At 43.2% G+C, this 15,133-nt stretch overlaps 1 protein-coding gene across 1 annotated transcript in view; it reads left to right on the top strand.

Annotated features, from left to right (window-relative positions):
- TEDC1 (tubulin epsilon and delta complex 1) overlaps window positions 1-13,959 on the top strand; it is a 67,894-nt gene extending 53,935 nt beyond the window's left edge. Inside the window, exon 8 of the mRNA XM_039556128.1 lies at window positions 12,709-13,959. Coding sequence (XP_039412062.1) covers window positions 12,709-13,068 — 360 coding nt within the window. The 3' untranslated portion in view covers window positions 13,069-13,959. The remainder of the gene's footprint in view (window positions 1-12,708) is intronic.
- The last annotated feature ends 1,174 nt before the right edge of the window (window positions 13,960-15,133 follow it).

Here is a 15,133-nt window from a genome sequence, read left to right as displayed (position 1 = left end):
GAATTATACTCCAATAAATTTTAGATGAGCTTTATTTAATGATAAAGTGTAAAAAAACCCCATTGCAACGAGAGAATGTGTTTTGTAGCCACTGTAAATGTTTTAGTGCATTTTAAAGAAATAAGTGTAGCACTTAGGTTCTCACAGTTAAAGCACCGAATAAAACAAGGATGAAGACTAGGAATGTCTGCAGGGCTCAGATGTACAAGATATGGAAGCACAGGTCCCAGCACCACTATCTTTTGAAAAGCTTGGAGGCTGAGGGTGGGATTTGAGGTACCAGAAGCCACAAGGTTGCTGGATTTTGTCTTGCCAGTGGTGAGCCACTACAACACATGTTGTCCTCCACAAGGGTAGCACCGTGGGGTCATAGCTAATTCTGGCTGACAGAGGCCATGTTAAACACCACAGCCAGAGGCTGTATTTTAGATAGCTCTCCCTGAAACACTATTAGTGTGTTTTACTGAACCTTTCAGAGTGGGTTTTGGGGACAGTAACTTCCAGGAGGTGCTTGGCTTGCTTTGCAGCTCTAGGCAGACTGTGGGGATGGGTTCCCCCTCTGCCAGCGGGAGCTGGGGTCATTGAGTGCTTTGCAGCACTGCTTGGGGTTTTTTGGGTTTTTTTTGGTGAGTTGACAGAGGTGCTTTTAGAAGGATTATTTGCATTCATGCATTCAAAGCTTAACTTTGTTTCCTTTTTTCTTGAAACCTTGGCCTTGTTCTCTCAGTTGTCTGCCTGAAATCAAGGTTACTTGATCATAAGAGAATAAAGTATCCACCTTGTTTCTGTCTTTGTCCCTTGTGCTTGTAGAAGAGCTGACATAAAAGTAAACCTGTAATTTAGTGTTGTCACATATCTTCTCTCCAGCCAGAAATGCATCTAAATAAAGCTTTAGTACACTTCTGAGCTCCAAACTCATCATTTTGCTTCATTTTACTGGCTCTCTGTAAGCCCTGAGAGCTGTTTGATTGTCTCCCTTTGCAGGGCCTGGCCTTTAACTGCGGCAAGAGTCACAGGGGCCACCCAAGCAGCCTCACATCCACCTACAGCTGCTACTCACCCTCAGATTGTGAGATAATAGACACTGCTGAATGCATCTGAAGAGTAGTGGCTTTAGAAAATGTCTGCACTGAAACTCTGAAAATGTTTCCTGTAGAAAATCTCCACCTGGGAGTTAAAGTTCATTTTCCTCGTGCCATAGTTGTGGATAGGCTGTGTTGCTGGAATGACCTTTACTGCTCTGGATGCATGACTCCTGCCTTCCCTAAAAGCAGGGAGAAGAGTACAGGGCTGGGTGCTGGGGGATTCTGCAGTGGTCATACAAAGCCCCTGGAAGGGACAAGGGAGTATTTTCTAACTGGAAATGAAACCAGTTTGGAGGTGAAAAAATTCCCTATAAGTCATGGGGGGATTTTTTTGTTTTCTTTTTATTTGTAATTCTTGGATAAGAAAAACCCTTTTCTGAAAATTTGTATGACTAGGTGGTAGTACCTTCCTCTCATCTCTATATTTTAGGAGTGGTTTGTATCAACATGCCTTTTGCTGGCTATCTATACAAGGACCCCACTGCTTGAATTTCAAGTTTCACATCCTGTTCTCTTGAAGCAGGATAATATAGAGAGGTGCAAGGCACAAGCAGCACTCATTCTGAAGTGGCTGCTTTCATGTTGCACAGTGATAAAAGTATTCTAAAAGCAGAGTGGGACCCTCCAAGCTTCTGCAGGCCACTTAGATCTGAGATGATCTGTCATCAGTGTTTGTCTCCACTGCCCAAGATAAAAGTTTGGTAGAACAAATTGAAAAGTAAGTGAGCAATTTATTATCCAAAGCAATACTTGTCTGTTGCCTTCCTTTGTAATTTGTAGTTGTCAGGGTCTTTTTCAGAGTAGCACTGCAGCCTTTTTGCATGTGTCTAAATTACTTACACTGGCATATTCTGGTTTTCATATCATATATTTTCAGTATGTGCCTATTCCTACTTTAATTTCTGTGATCTTCTAATTGAATTCAAAGATTTGGGAAAGTCTAGAGATAAAACTATAGTTAGAAAGAAATGAGTTATGAAAGGCTGGAATGGTAGAATGGAACTTTTTAAATTACTGTAAATGCTCAAGATTTCTAATTTGGAGAAGAAAATAGGGGTTTTTTTCCCTCTTACTTCCTGTGGTGTGCATTCAGAATTTCACAAGTCTGGGTTGTGTCTCAGTGTAGTTGCTGGTAAAGAGTCTGCAGGTTTGATGATCCTGCTAGGAGCTGTCCCACTTCCTCAGAGTAGAGACTGTCCCAAGGGGCAGGCTTGCATATCTTCTTGGGAAGGAGCTGAAGAGGTTCAGGTGAGCTCCTGGCTCCAGAGCACAGGGATTCTGGTCAGCTTGGATGCTCTTGCTGAAGTTTCATGTCTGCTCTTTTTGTGCTGGCATCCTCTTCAGGTGAGCAGAGGTGGTGCAGAAATTTCTTTGAAGACCATTTATTATTTTAAGATCTGTCCTTGTCTGGATCTGCAGAGTTGCTGCAGTAGTATAATTACATTTTTGACTCCTATTTATTTTTTTCTTTGAGTTCAGTTGTTCTTCTCAGAAGTTACCACTGGGAAGCGAATTTCATATGCCAAAAAATCAGAAACAGAGAGTACAGAAAATATTATGGAACAGAATCTTGGAATCATAGACTCATTTAGATTGAAAAAACCTGCTAAGATCACGGAGTCAAATCCAGCATTGCCAAATCTACCACTAAACTATGTCACTTAATGCCACATCTACATGTCTTTTAAATTCTTTGGGGATGGTGACTCAGCCACTTTCCTGGGCAGCCTGTTCCAGTGTTTGACAACCCTTTCTGTGAAGAAATTTTTCCTGATATCCAACACAGACGCCCCCAGGCTTGAGGCTGTTTCCTCTTGTTCTATCGCTTGTTACCTGGGAGAAGAGGCTGATCCCCACCCAGCTGCAACCTCCTCTTGGGGAGTTTTAGAGAGTGCTAAGGTGTCCCCTGAGCAAGGATACTTTTTTATAGCTCTGTGGAAGAGGGATGGATGTCATGAGGCTTTCAGCATAGCTGCCTGAGTTCTGAGCTGCTTGCCTCAGGTATGTCCTTTAGGGATCCGTCCCAAGGGCTGTCCTTGGAGGAGCTGCCTCGATGCATCTCTTCAGGGAGTGAAGCTCCACAGCAGGAGGAGAGCTGGGTGCAGCCCTGACCCTGAGCAGCTCTGTCACATGGGTTCACTGTGCAGCTCTCACAGAGTTCAGCTGCTCTCAGGCCTAACAGGATTCATTTCCCCTTGGCTTTGCCCCTGTCGTAGTTATTTGTAGGCTCAGCACACAGGCAATGCTTTTATCAGTTGTGTGCTTTCGTACTGATATTTGGAGGGGTATTTGTATTTTTCTGGTAAAGACTCTGAAAAGTATTAATGTTGTTCTCTCCTCTTTTCTTCATCCTGTATCCTTTTCCTTTATCTTAAGCTAAATTGACTTTTCTGACTCCCATCAATGAATTTAGAGACATGAGTCTTAAGTACAGACCCATTGGATTATCTTAAAGAAAAACCAAAGTAAAAAGCTCCCAAAACAAACCAAGCAAACCCTAAGAAAATCTGTTATCTGTTCTGACAAGATCAGGTCACTCCTCTTTATTAAATTATCTGAGTCAAATGCTTTAATTAGCATCTAACTTTTCATTACTGTGCTTCCTCACCATCTTTCCATTGGAGAGAACAGTGTGGATGCTGATCTGAAGGCTTAGGAAGTGCTTTGCAGTATCTGATGTTTAATTGAAGCAGGGAGCAGCAGTGCCCTGCCAGGCTGTGGCAGCTCTTCTCCTCAGATGCAGCTGTGTGCGTTCTGGGCATTAGAACTGTATTTGTAGTTATAACATCTATTCCTAGATAAGATAGGTAACCAGCTTCTCCATGGCTTCCCTGTGAGTTTGTGTTGGAATGACAGTAGGTGCACCAGGAGCATTCTGATGGTGAATGTCTTGCTTTAAAATGCATAAGATTGGAGATGCATACATTCCTCCCTAATTGCAGGAAATTGCAGATCCCGACAAAATTTGGAGTGCAGCTGCTTGTATAATTACATCTTCTGTCAGTTGCTATAGCTTAGCTTTACAGCCCTTCTAAAATATCTTCATAGTTTATGGGACAAATAATGTCCCCACTGATATTACTTTGGGATCACCCCTTTCATTTATTCACCACCAGTTCCAAAGGCCTGAGATTTTTTTCTCATGCTGAACTAATAACGAATATTAAAAATTAGTGGTTTTATTAAGGTGCAATTTTGCTTTAGCTGCTGTAATTATTGTTAAGCCAAAAGACATTATTTAAGTTTCTTCCTGTTGCTGGGGGGTGGGTTTAGTAAGAAGTACCAATTCCTGTACTTCAAGCCAGTTTGATTTTGGTTATACGGAAACCTTTCCATTTCATGGCCTTAGGAAATAGTGGGTAATGGGTCATGGAAGAGTTGCTGGGTTATTGGCAACTAAGTGTTGCGATCTGCCACTGGCCATTGAATGGCAGGTAAGACAGATCACAATTCAGAGTTTAATGAAATGTCTTGGCACCACTTACACCACCATCACAGGTGGGAAATGGTTGAAAGGTTAGAAAGGATTAAAGGAAGGGTAATAAAGGAATTCATTTGGTCTGGCTTTTTGAGAAGTGAGAAAAGTGTAATTACCAAGGCAAAGTTCATAGCTGGACTGTGTTCTGCAAATTCCTAGGCAGAAGTGGAATTTTGAGGGTATTAGACTTTAGATGAAAGATGGTATAAGCAGACCCAGTGGCTGAGGTGGAACTTGCTGAGAAAGGCGTGTTTTTAATCATAATTGGATTTCACTGCTGAGGTAGTGCAGTGATAGGGTAGTATTTTGATCTGCTGGAGTCTGTGTTTAGAAACCCAACACTATGTTTCTAGAAGAGACCCCGTAGTTTACCAAAATGTAGCAGAACATTGCAGAAATTACCAGGTGAGAGACTGTAGCCTGTGCTTTGTGATAGATAGACTATTCAAACAGTTTATTATGACTTTAATCCACAAATGCATGAGCATTGGCATTAAATGGGCTATTTCAAGTCTCTTTGTGTACAATCAAGGATCTCACGAGAAGAAAGAAACCTTATTTAGGCAGGACAGTGTGGGAAGTCTTCAGCTATTAAAATAGAAAGTGATGGTTTCTAGCTTTTTGAAACTGGTTAGTCTTGAGTGTGTAGAAATTGCAGCAGAAAATTAAAACCCTTGAAAGCTGACAGCAGAGAAGCTTGGTTCAATGAGACAAGGTTTATAGAGCTGCAGTACTAACTGTAACTTTCTTAGAGGCTTGAAATTACATTTGGGCAAGTTGCTATAAGACAAGAATTTGAAATTAGGGTAAGGTATTTTTTGTAGTAAAACACCTGCTTACTCAGTGTTGTGGTGTTTCCGGAACAGCTGATTTCAGATATTGCTTTTGCTTTAACTTGTGGGCTTTTGTACATAAGCAGCAGATTATTTTCTGAAGGTTGGAGGCCTGATTTTCCTTCTCAGCAAATGTTTGAACTTCATAGGGCCTGCAGGGTCCTGTCCCCCCTGCTCTATAATTTTTCCCAGCAGTAGGAGCTGCAGGACTTGATTTTCTGTCAATTATGCATTCACAGCATCCCTTGAAATAGTGCCTTTCTCTGCTCCTCTGAGGCTGAATGGGTCACTGTCTACAGCTAAGGAAGGAAAGCATTTAACCTTAACTATCATTGTTCCAAAAAAAAAAAAAAAAAAAAAAGGCAAACATTTTTGTTAAAAGAAACTGGTGCCCCAGCCAAATTATTGTTTCTTGTTAAAGAAGGCTAAAGCCCTCACCCTATTTATGTGTGAAAAAAGCTTTGGTTTTATGTCTTTGGGGGTCACACAGACCCCTTAAGTTACTGATTTCTGTTCTGTACAAGGAGAAGCAGTGCTGGCATGTTCAGTTCCTGCAATCCCTGATGATGTTTGAGGCAAACTCTGCTTGGGCATCTTCTTGGGTGCTGCTTTTCAGTGCTGCTCCATGTGCAGCAAGGTGCAGAATGCGTGTTGTACAGTGAGGAAATCCTTGTATAGGAACACAAAGGGGTTGTGGGTGGGAATTGTGGGATCCCTGTGACTATTTTGATTGTATTCTACTTTTATTTAATACTTACAGATATTGCTGCTGTGCTTAGAGTGAACTCTGCTCTTCCCTCCACTATGTTATTGGTACTCTTGCTTATTATTTCCTTTTGCTCTTTCCTTTTTTACTTGCTGCTGTTTTTTTAGTGCTGTCAAGGAGGACTTTCTAAAAGTAGTCTGCAAATCCTTGTTTATCCTGTTTTCTGTATCCTGTTCTCTGAATCCCAGATAGACTGTCAGCTGGGATTGCAGCTCTGCAAGGCATTTCTTAGGGGGTGGTAGGGGAAAAAACACTAAGGCAATACAAGGTATAAATAATGATCCTTTATAAAGTGTTTGTACTGATTAAAGACAAGTGCTTGTAAGGCTCAGCCCCTGGACTGATTTGGATTCCACTCTGGAAACAGAAAGCTCGTAAATCAGTGTTAATTTGCTATTCCTGGTTTCTAGTGCCCAGCTGTCAGGATTTCTGCCCCGCAGCCTTGGGGAGATGGCAATATCTCTGTGCTTATACTGCTTTCATTTTTTACTTACAGATCTTTATCTAAAATTGATGCTTGTCTGTTGAATTAGAGTCTGCTCAGTTTACATGGAGACTGAGAGCTCTGGGTAGCTCTTCCAGGCTGGTGAAGCCATGCTTGAGATGTTGTGATGTGCTGGGGAGCTGTTTGGGGCCAGGGTGTGGTGAGTGCACCGACTGGTTTGGCGGGTCTCTTCCACTCCTGCAGTCTCGCCCTTCATTAATCTTATTTTGCCATGCATGTAGTATTTCACTTCATCCTTTCAACTCCCCAGGCACAGGGGCCTTCTGAGACGTGATAGGTTTAAAATGAAACTCAGAAATGAGCATCCTTTAGGAGTACAAAATTCTGCAAGTCAAATGCTGTTTGGTGTTTTCAGAGTTTATCAAATGTGTTGGGTTATTATGCCCTGATGGCAAAGGAGCATGACTTGGTGGCTTGGATATTGTATCTGTTTATATTTCCTAATTTCCTTTCACTCCCCAACCCCAAAAGACAAGATCTGAGATTTTTCTGTTTGTTCCTTGCATCTAGGAGCACAAAGGATGCTCCCAGGCTCATTGTATTTTCTGGCAGAGGCAGTCATCAGAGTGTGTAGTATCCGTACAGCTTGGCAAGGATTATTTGTATTTCATCATGTATGCATGTGGGGTCTTCTCCCTGTTCATCAGAGAAATATGAGAGGAGGAGTGGACAGATAGGACTGGAGACAGAAAATGTGCCATTTCTAGGCTTTTGCAGAGTGTTTTTCTGAACAGTGCTGTCCTAGCTGTTCCTGCAAAACTCCTAGAATAATATGAAGAGATTGGGGTTTAAAAGTAATGACATGATTCTGGTCTTTATAATCCACTTCAAAAGAAACTCCAGCTGTTTGGTTTGCTATTCCTTCTTTGAAGCTGGCAACAATACAATCATAAAATGGAAATGCTCCTATGAGTCCTCCTCCTCTTCCTGGAAGTGGATGTTTGGACCTTTCCTTGCTGCTGCTTTTTAAACCTCCATCTCTTGTTAGTGGCTTCCTTCAAGGATGTAATTGAGAGGCAGAGCATTCATTCACTTTCTGAGGCTTTCAGGTTGCCATGTGAAGTTCTAAAAAGCTGAAACATTGACTTCCAGCATTTGGAAGATTGTCACTTTCACTAGGCCATTACTGGAAATGATTTAAGTAACAGGATGTGGTTATCTAGATCTCTTAGCATCTCTTTGGGATGTCTTGCGTGTTGGTAACATTCTCTCTGAAGAAGTTCACGTTCAGCTTGCTTTTTAGCAGAAAAAGAACCAATTTGTGCGTAATTTTTACTGCACTTTTTATTAGTGAGTTATTAAAAATGTGAGAGAGATCAGCCTCTCTGGCATGATTCCAAGCCCTATGGAGTGAAATGGAGAGCTCTGGAAAGCTCATTACCAGAAAGGTGCAGGCAAATGTGAGGGAGCTGAGGGGCTGGAAGGTCTCCTTTTGAGGAGGGATCAGGTGAGCTCAGTGTGTAGGGCATCTAAGCAGTTGATGGAAGCAGAGCTTCGCAAGATGGGCAGCAGAAAGACTGGGGCTGTCCACATGGCAAATTGTCACTCGTCCAGGGGAGGTGAATCTGGGTAACGCTGTTCTGGCCTCAAAACTGTGGAAGATGCAATGAAACTGGAAGGCAGCTTACTCAAAATATGCAACATGTTACCTATGCCATGATTTACCCACTGAACTCGTTGTTACGAAATTTATTCGAAGCCAGAGGATCCCCAGGACTGAAAATGGCTGGGATAGTACTGGCTATCCTTTTCATTCAGACAACTGTCTTTGGTTAGAAGCCATTTCAGAGAAGGCTGGGCTGAAGAAGTGCTGGGAAGTTAATCATGGTGTTTGCAGGCTTGAAGCCTCTTCTGTGCATTGGTGCAAAAGTTAATCCACCATGGTGGATTAACCAAGCTGCCTGCTCAGCCTGGATTTTGGATGTGCTTCCCCTTTGGATGTTCCCCTGTCCAGCTCTGTACTGGGCCCATCCTTTTCTGTTTTGACTGGGGCGTTTTCCTCAGTCAGATGCCAGCCTGAATGGTTTTGTAAACGCAGTATCCCAGGGATGTCCCAGGGAGATGGCAAATCCCTTCCATGCTTGATGGATGTCCTGCCGGGCTTGGTTCCACCATGCTGGGGACTAGAGGCCACTTCTCTCTGCCCACCCTCCAGCCAGTGTTGAAGAGATCTGTTTTATTGTAGTGCTTATTCCTTTGTACATTCCTGCTTGTGGGTATGCTGGCAGTATCTGTGCCTGTGCACACTGCAGCCCTTTGCACTGTGCCAGGTTTGGGGAGGACAGCACAGGCTGGCTGTCACTTTAAGTCCCTTTTCAGTCTGACCTAAGATGCAGTACTGCTCCCTGCAACTCCACTTGTTTGTTGGCTTCTTGTTAGAACATGAAAGTCATTACAGTTTTCCTGTTAGCTTTCAGTTCCTAATACCTTTTGAAGACTGATGTTATCTAAAGGAGAGCATTTGGGAGTGCTCAGGGCAGTTTGGCCCCTGTCCTGTTCCAAAGAGCAGTCGGTGACGTGGTGAGATGAAGAGCTGGAAGGGAGAGCCCAACCTGCTGCAGAGCAGGGGATGTGTCAGTTTGAAGATGCTGATTCCCTCTGTGTTTGGAGTGGATTTTCTCAAAGTGCACTGGGTTCCTTTGGGATGAGGATGGTTCTGTACAAGTGGAAGAGATGATTATCATGTTGTTGTATTTATTTGGGGAGGATGTGCAGCAGTTTTCAGACAGCACTACGCACCTAATTGGGAATTCAAATTCCAGCTGGTAGATTGAGACTGAAAGGCAGAGCTGTGGGATAGAAATGGGCAGGCACAAAATGCTGAGGCTCCTAATCTTTTACAATATGTTTGTTTAATACAAAGTGGTCTATTGAGATTGTTTTGCAGAGTAGAATAATCGTTGTGTGCTGACTAATGGGAGACAGCAAGCTGTTAAGGTGCATCAATTAACCATACAGGGGGAGATTATTGAGTATTTTCAGAAGCATTCAGGATGTGAAGAGTAGAGGATATTGCTTGAAAGTAACCCTCGGAGATTTTTAGCAATTGAAATCTATAAACTGCAACAAGAGTATTTGTGGCCATACATATGTTTGCAGAGCCTTCCAAGAAGAACAGAATTGGAGTTAGCTTTCCAATTCCAGAGTGTGCTGATAGGAAATGAATAGTGCTTTGCTGAACTTGTTATCTTATTTAATATGGATAATTTTAAAAAATTTCCTCTCTCCAGTTTATCTAATGTTATCCCAGGAAATGCTGGTCCTCTTTATAGAAGATAGCATGTGCAACACCCTTCTGATACTTGGATGTAGGTTCTGTTACACTTCTGTTTTCCTTCCTGTAAGGCTGTTGTCCTTGTCCTTACAACTGCTCCTGCTTCCCTATAGTAATTCCTGACCCTGCTATGGGTTAGAACTCAACGCACTTAGTGCTGAGAGGAGCATGCTGCTCCTCCATCATGTGCCTTGTTTAATGGATAATAAAATTCTCCAGTTTTGACTGGTGGAGATATGAAAACCTATGTTTCATTAGGAATGCTTTTTTACAGCCCTACTATGCTTCTGCTTGAGTTTAATGTGAAAAATAAATAACGTTTTGTGGGCTCTGTTTGCTGAGTGATGTTGTTGTTTGTAACTAACGGGAAATTTTTCCCATCCTGGATTCCACTGTTAAATCCACTTTGTGCAAACATCATTTTCCATTTATTCATTGGCTGTGGGAAGACCAGATAACATTGAATTTATTTTTTCAGTTTTGTTCCTTCTAAAGTGGTGTTAGAGAATTGCACCTCAGTTATTCTTACAGCCAACAGCAAGAGATGTCCCTGGGCTTCCTCGGGGATTATGATAAAGAGGGACCCCTGGTTCCTGGACAAGGACAAAGACAGACTTCTCTCAGCTTCAATTCTCTGTTCAAATGCCTTAATCAACAGAGGTCTCCTTTAGCAGATGGTTCTGCATCGATAAAGCCTTTAATGTGTTGGTAAAAATTCAGAGAAATTTACTCCTTTTCTGATGTGATTGATTTTCTTAATCTTCTTTAAGCGGAGGCTGAGGGGTGAGAATAACTCATCAGAAGACTATGGAGAGGATTAATTACTTGGCTGCAAAACTCATGAAGATATTCTGAAGGAAGATGTGGGATGAGTGAGTGAAGCCCTGATGAAGTTGGTGTCAGTGGGGAAATTTAACTGTGACTGCAGCCATCGCACCTGCAGTGTTCCACTGTAAGAGAATGAAGACTGATCCTCTGTATGTCATAACCTTCTGAACTTTTTTCAGTAATAAAATCTTCCCCACTGATCTGGGGAAGAAAAATCCTTTTTTTCTCACAGAGAGCAGCTGGTCTGATCCTGAACAGCTGTAGCTTGACAGTGGGAAATGCTGCAGGTGCTTTGCTACCTTAGGACTCTTATCCTTGCAGCTGGTGCTGCTTTGAGCTCTGCCTGATCTCTGGTGCTTCAGAGAGCTGCCAGAATATCCCTGACTTTACAGGGAACTTGTCAAAGCCCTGATCTGTAAGGTACTGATATCTTAATGCAGATCTGCAGATTTAAAACCCCAAGGAGTTGTTCAGCTTCACCCACAGGCAGGAAAGGGAGGGGTTGCAGAGCAGTTTCAAGGCTGGAAGGGTTATCATTAGCACTGAGCTTGACCTGAGCTGAGCTTTGGCCAAAGGATTCATCCCTGGAGCTGCAGTGAAGTATTTCATGGTTCATTATCCTCACAGTAGGAAACAATGTCTTACTCTGAGGCTGAATATCTTAACTGGAATTTTCATCCATTTGATCTTCTTATGGCTTTGTCAGCAAAGTCTCATCTTTACCACGTTCTTTTCCAGTTTCTTTTAGGAACTAAAACAAATTACGTATCTGTCTTCATGAATGGAATATTCTGAACTCTCTAAGTTTCATTTTCCAAGGTTAGTTTTCTGGCCTGTGGGTCGTTGGGTGACCTGCTGTGAATCCTACTCTCTGTTTCCCTGTGGTTTTTTGAGGCGTGAAGTCCAGAACTGCACACAAGTCTCAGGAGAGCTTTGGGATCTGTGCAGGTTGCAGAGGCAGCATAGCTTTTGAGAAACTTTGCTGCTTTTTGACTGAGTTGAGTTGGCAGCTTTTTGCCATAGCAGAAATGGGAAATCCCATTGGGCCAAGAACCATTTCCCTGAAGGCCTTAGCAGGGTGCCTCTTTTACAGATGTTTCCCCACTGACAAGTGCATTTTGAGATGAGTCACTGAATTCATATTTAATCCACTAGTAAAATTGGCAGGGCAATTACCATCTTGCAAGTTCTTCAAATCATATTGTTAGAGAACATTAAATCAAATGCTTTGGAAAAATCCCAGTATATACAATTGCTTTTATCATCCAGAGTGTGATGCTGTCATGAAAAAAGCTTTATTTTATTGGGGCCTGTCTTCAGTGAAAGTGTGCTGCCTGGTACTCATTTTGGTCTTGGCCTCTGCCTCTTTGTCTCTGCTCCATTATTTTCCTTTTCCTAATTGTTACCCCATAATGAGAATTGAGAGTTAAGGAATCGCTAGCTTACGATTGTCCCCCCTACTTTTCAGCATTGCCAAGTGCAGAAAGCATTTACAAACTGAAATAATGCTGTTATTCACGAGGCAATTAATCTGTTATGACAGCTTGGTGGCTTAAAGCACGACAGGGATGAAGGTCACTCTGCTGGGTGTCCCTTTTTGCTGCGTGTGTTTTGCTCTGAAGCCAAACCACCCACTCCCCAGTAAAAAGGATGCATGCAGAGGCCTTGTGAGTAAGTCATCACTGGAGGGGCTGCTGGACTGGCAAACAAATGACTACAGGCAGCTTTCTGGTTACTGAGGCTGCTGCCTGACTGAAAGCACATGTTAGCTTAATTCAGTTTTCACTGCCACACACTTTAGTTTACACTAACAGTTGGCTCTTCTTTCTGGTACGTCCTAGTCTGAGCATGATGTTTTGTGTTGTTTCCTGGCGGGAGGATTTTTTTCACAGAAATGTACCCTACTCTTCCCTTCCTGTTCTTTTTCTTCCCTCTACAGGTGGCAGCAAGAGAAGAACTACAGAAGGAAGGGTTCTCTGCCGCCACTAGAAAGATACAGGAAAGCGCTGAAGTGAAGCTGAGAGGTCTTGCATTCATTCATGCTCCAAAGAAAAATAAAATGCATGGTTCGTGCAGGCTGGTGCTGAGAAACAAACATCCTGCCAGCAAAATGGGCTTTGGTCAGTCTCAGGTATCCAAGGAGCCTGTTTCAGCTGTCAGTGCTACAGAGGTGATCAGAGAACTGCAGATGAGGGAGGCCAGCCTGCAGAGAGAGCTGGAGCAGCTGCGGGAGGAGTGCCGGCAGAGGCTGGATGAAATTGCAGAAGGGCTGGAGGGAGTGATTTGTATCTCCCCTTGAAGAGGTAAAACTGGACTGAGAGGAGCAAAGGAATAGAGTGGCTTGATCACGTTGTGCAGGCTGGCATGGGGGAGTGCGAGCTGAGGAACCAAATGTAATTTGTAGTTCTTTAGCCTGGGAATCGTAACTCGTTACTGCTTTGTGAGTTGTACTGGGGCCATAACCTCAGTGCTCTCTCTGGAGCCCCTTTATTGCTCACCTTGCCAATTAAATTCTGCATTTGGCCTTGGTGGGAGTGTGCATAAATCTCCCTTTTATCTTCTGGATTTCTAGTTCTTCTGCCAAGCACTGGACTCTTTTACAGTGCCCAGCTGCTAGGCACGGCGTACATTGAGGCTGTGCATTGAAGTACTAATTGCATTCAACATTTTCCAGCAATTGGAAGAGTTCATTAGTCAGAAAAATCCAAGTATTGGAGAACATGAAAAATACCAAGGCTTAGAGAGATTGGAAATATTCAAGAAAGTGTGTTGTTTTAATTCAGCTGCTTGGAGTATTTGTAGCAGCTGTAATGTAGTCACAATAAAGAAAAACAAATGCCTAATAATAAATAAAGCACTGCACTGATTTCATTTACTGGTGTGATGCACTTGAAGTAATTGGGTTCTCAAAGAGAACAAACTAGAAACCCATTCCATCAGGTTATGAGTCACAATGAAGTCGATGACTTATGGACCTGCTATAGGAAGTTTCTGTGATACAGAAATACGACCTTAACTTCCAAGCTTGAGGAGTCTTCAAGCTCTGTCTCTGAAGGCTTCTTCCCTTGGAACAGTGAAATGCTTTTCCTTTGGCCTTAATTTCCTATCCTTTCCTGGTTTGCTTTCACCGAGGAATATTTTTATATTCTAGTTGTACACTTTGAGGAATAAATAATATTTAAAGAAACCAGTCTGCTTTTCATTTGTGAATTGCTGTGTGCAGTGGGATTTCCTCCATCTGGGAGAGCAGCCCCTGGGAGCAGGGTGTTTGTGTGTGTTGTCCAAGGCTGTCATGCACAACCAGTGTTGCCTGCTGGCAGCTGGCACGGGAGTGACACATGGTCCTGGAGCAGAAGAACCCAGTGGGACTGGTAAGATCCATGTCTGGGGCAGGTGGCCCAAGACTGCTTCTTCTGGAAGAATCTCCATGGCCTTAAAAAGCACACTGCTTTTTAACCACACCCCTCTGCTTTCCAAACTGTCTCTGTAGGTGCAGGGTACCTGCTTTAGGCTGGTACAACTCTGGGCAGGTGTTGGCTCCAGGACTGCTGATGTTTAATGTACAAGAGGACTCATTCAGACACAGGTTTCACAGAAAATTATTCATGAATGGGAGCAAAGCAGAATATCCCAGAACTAACAAGAGTGGCAGCACCAGTCTCTCTCTCTTTGAGCATTTTATATCCTCTTTTAGTTTTTATACAAGGAAATTTTCATACTGCATCACATTTAGGTTTAAAATATCTCCTTCAAAAGATCTTTTCTTCTCCTGGGATACTCAGCAGAGAAGAGTGGGCAAATATTCTTGAGTATGGCAAGAGCCCTCGGATTCAAGTGCAGGTCTAGCTCTTGCCTCGCTGTGGCTTATCAGGGCTGGCTTAATATTGGATGCCAGGATGCATTGTCCTGCCGTGCACTTAAACTGACAGGAGTCACTCAGGGGATGACTCATTTCCTGGGATCAGCCCTTTGTCATCAGGAACACTTAGTGCCCTGTGCTTCAGTGTTCAGCCTAGGGCCCCCTTCAGCAGAGACTGCAACTGGCAGCCCCTTGCCCCTGAAGAAGTGGTTTTTTCTCTGGTCAAGAGAGAAATTTTTTCTCAATGTCAAGAATGGCAGTGCTCAGTGTGTCTGTACAATGTGTGTGTGATGTACAGAAGCGCCCACAGTGGCTTGCAGACAACTGCACGGCACAAGTCACCGTGCTGAAGTGGCCACACAGGAGCTGCCAGGAGAGCCAGTGGGCTGGAGCTGGAGCTTCTTGTCCTGGAATGTCCATCAAGAGAGGCTGCAGCTGAGGCAGTTGAAAAGTTCACCTTTCCTACCTGCGGTGCTGTGCTGGCGTCACGCGCTGCAGGCTCTCG

Source organism: Corvus cornix, chromosome 8 (genome assembly GCF_000738735.6).
Source record: "Corvus cornix cornix isolate S_Up_H32 chromosome 8, ASM73873v5, whole genome shotgun sequence".
In the NCBI taxonomy this organism is placed as follows: Eukaryota; Metazoa; Chordata; class Aves; order Passeriformes; family Corvidae; genus Corvus; species Corvus cornix.
Note: the sequence above shows the minus strand (reverse complement) of the source record. Positions and strands in the feature narration are given on the sequence as shown.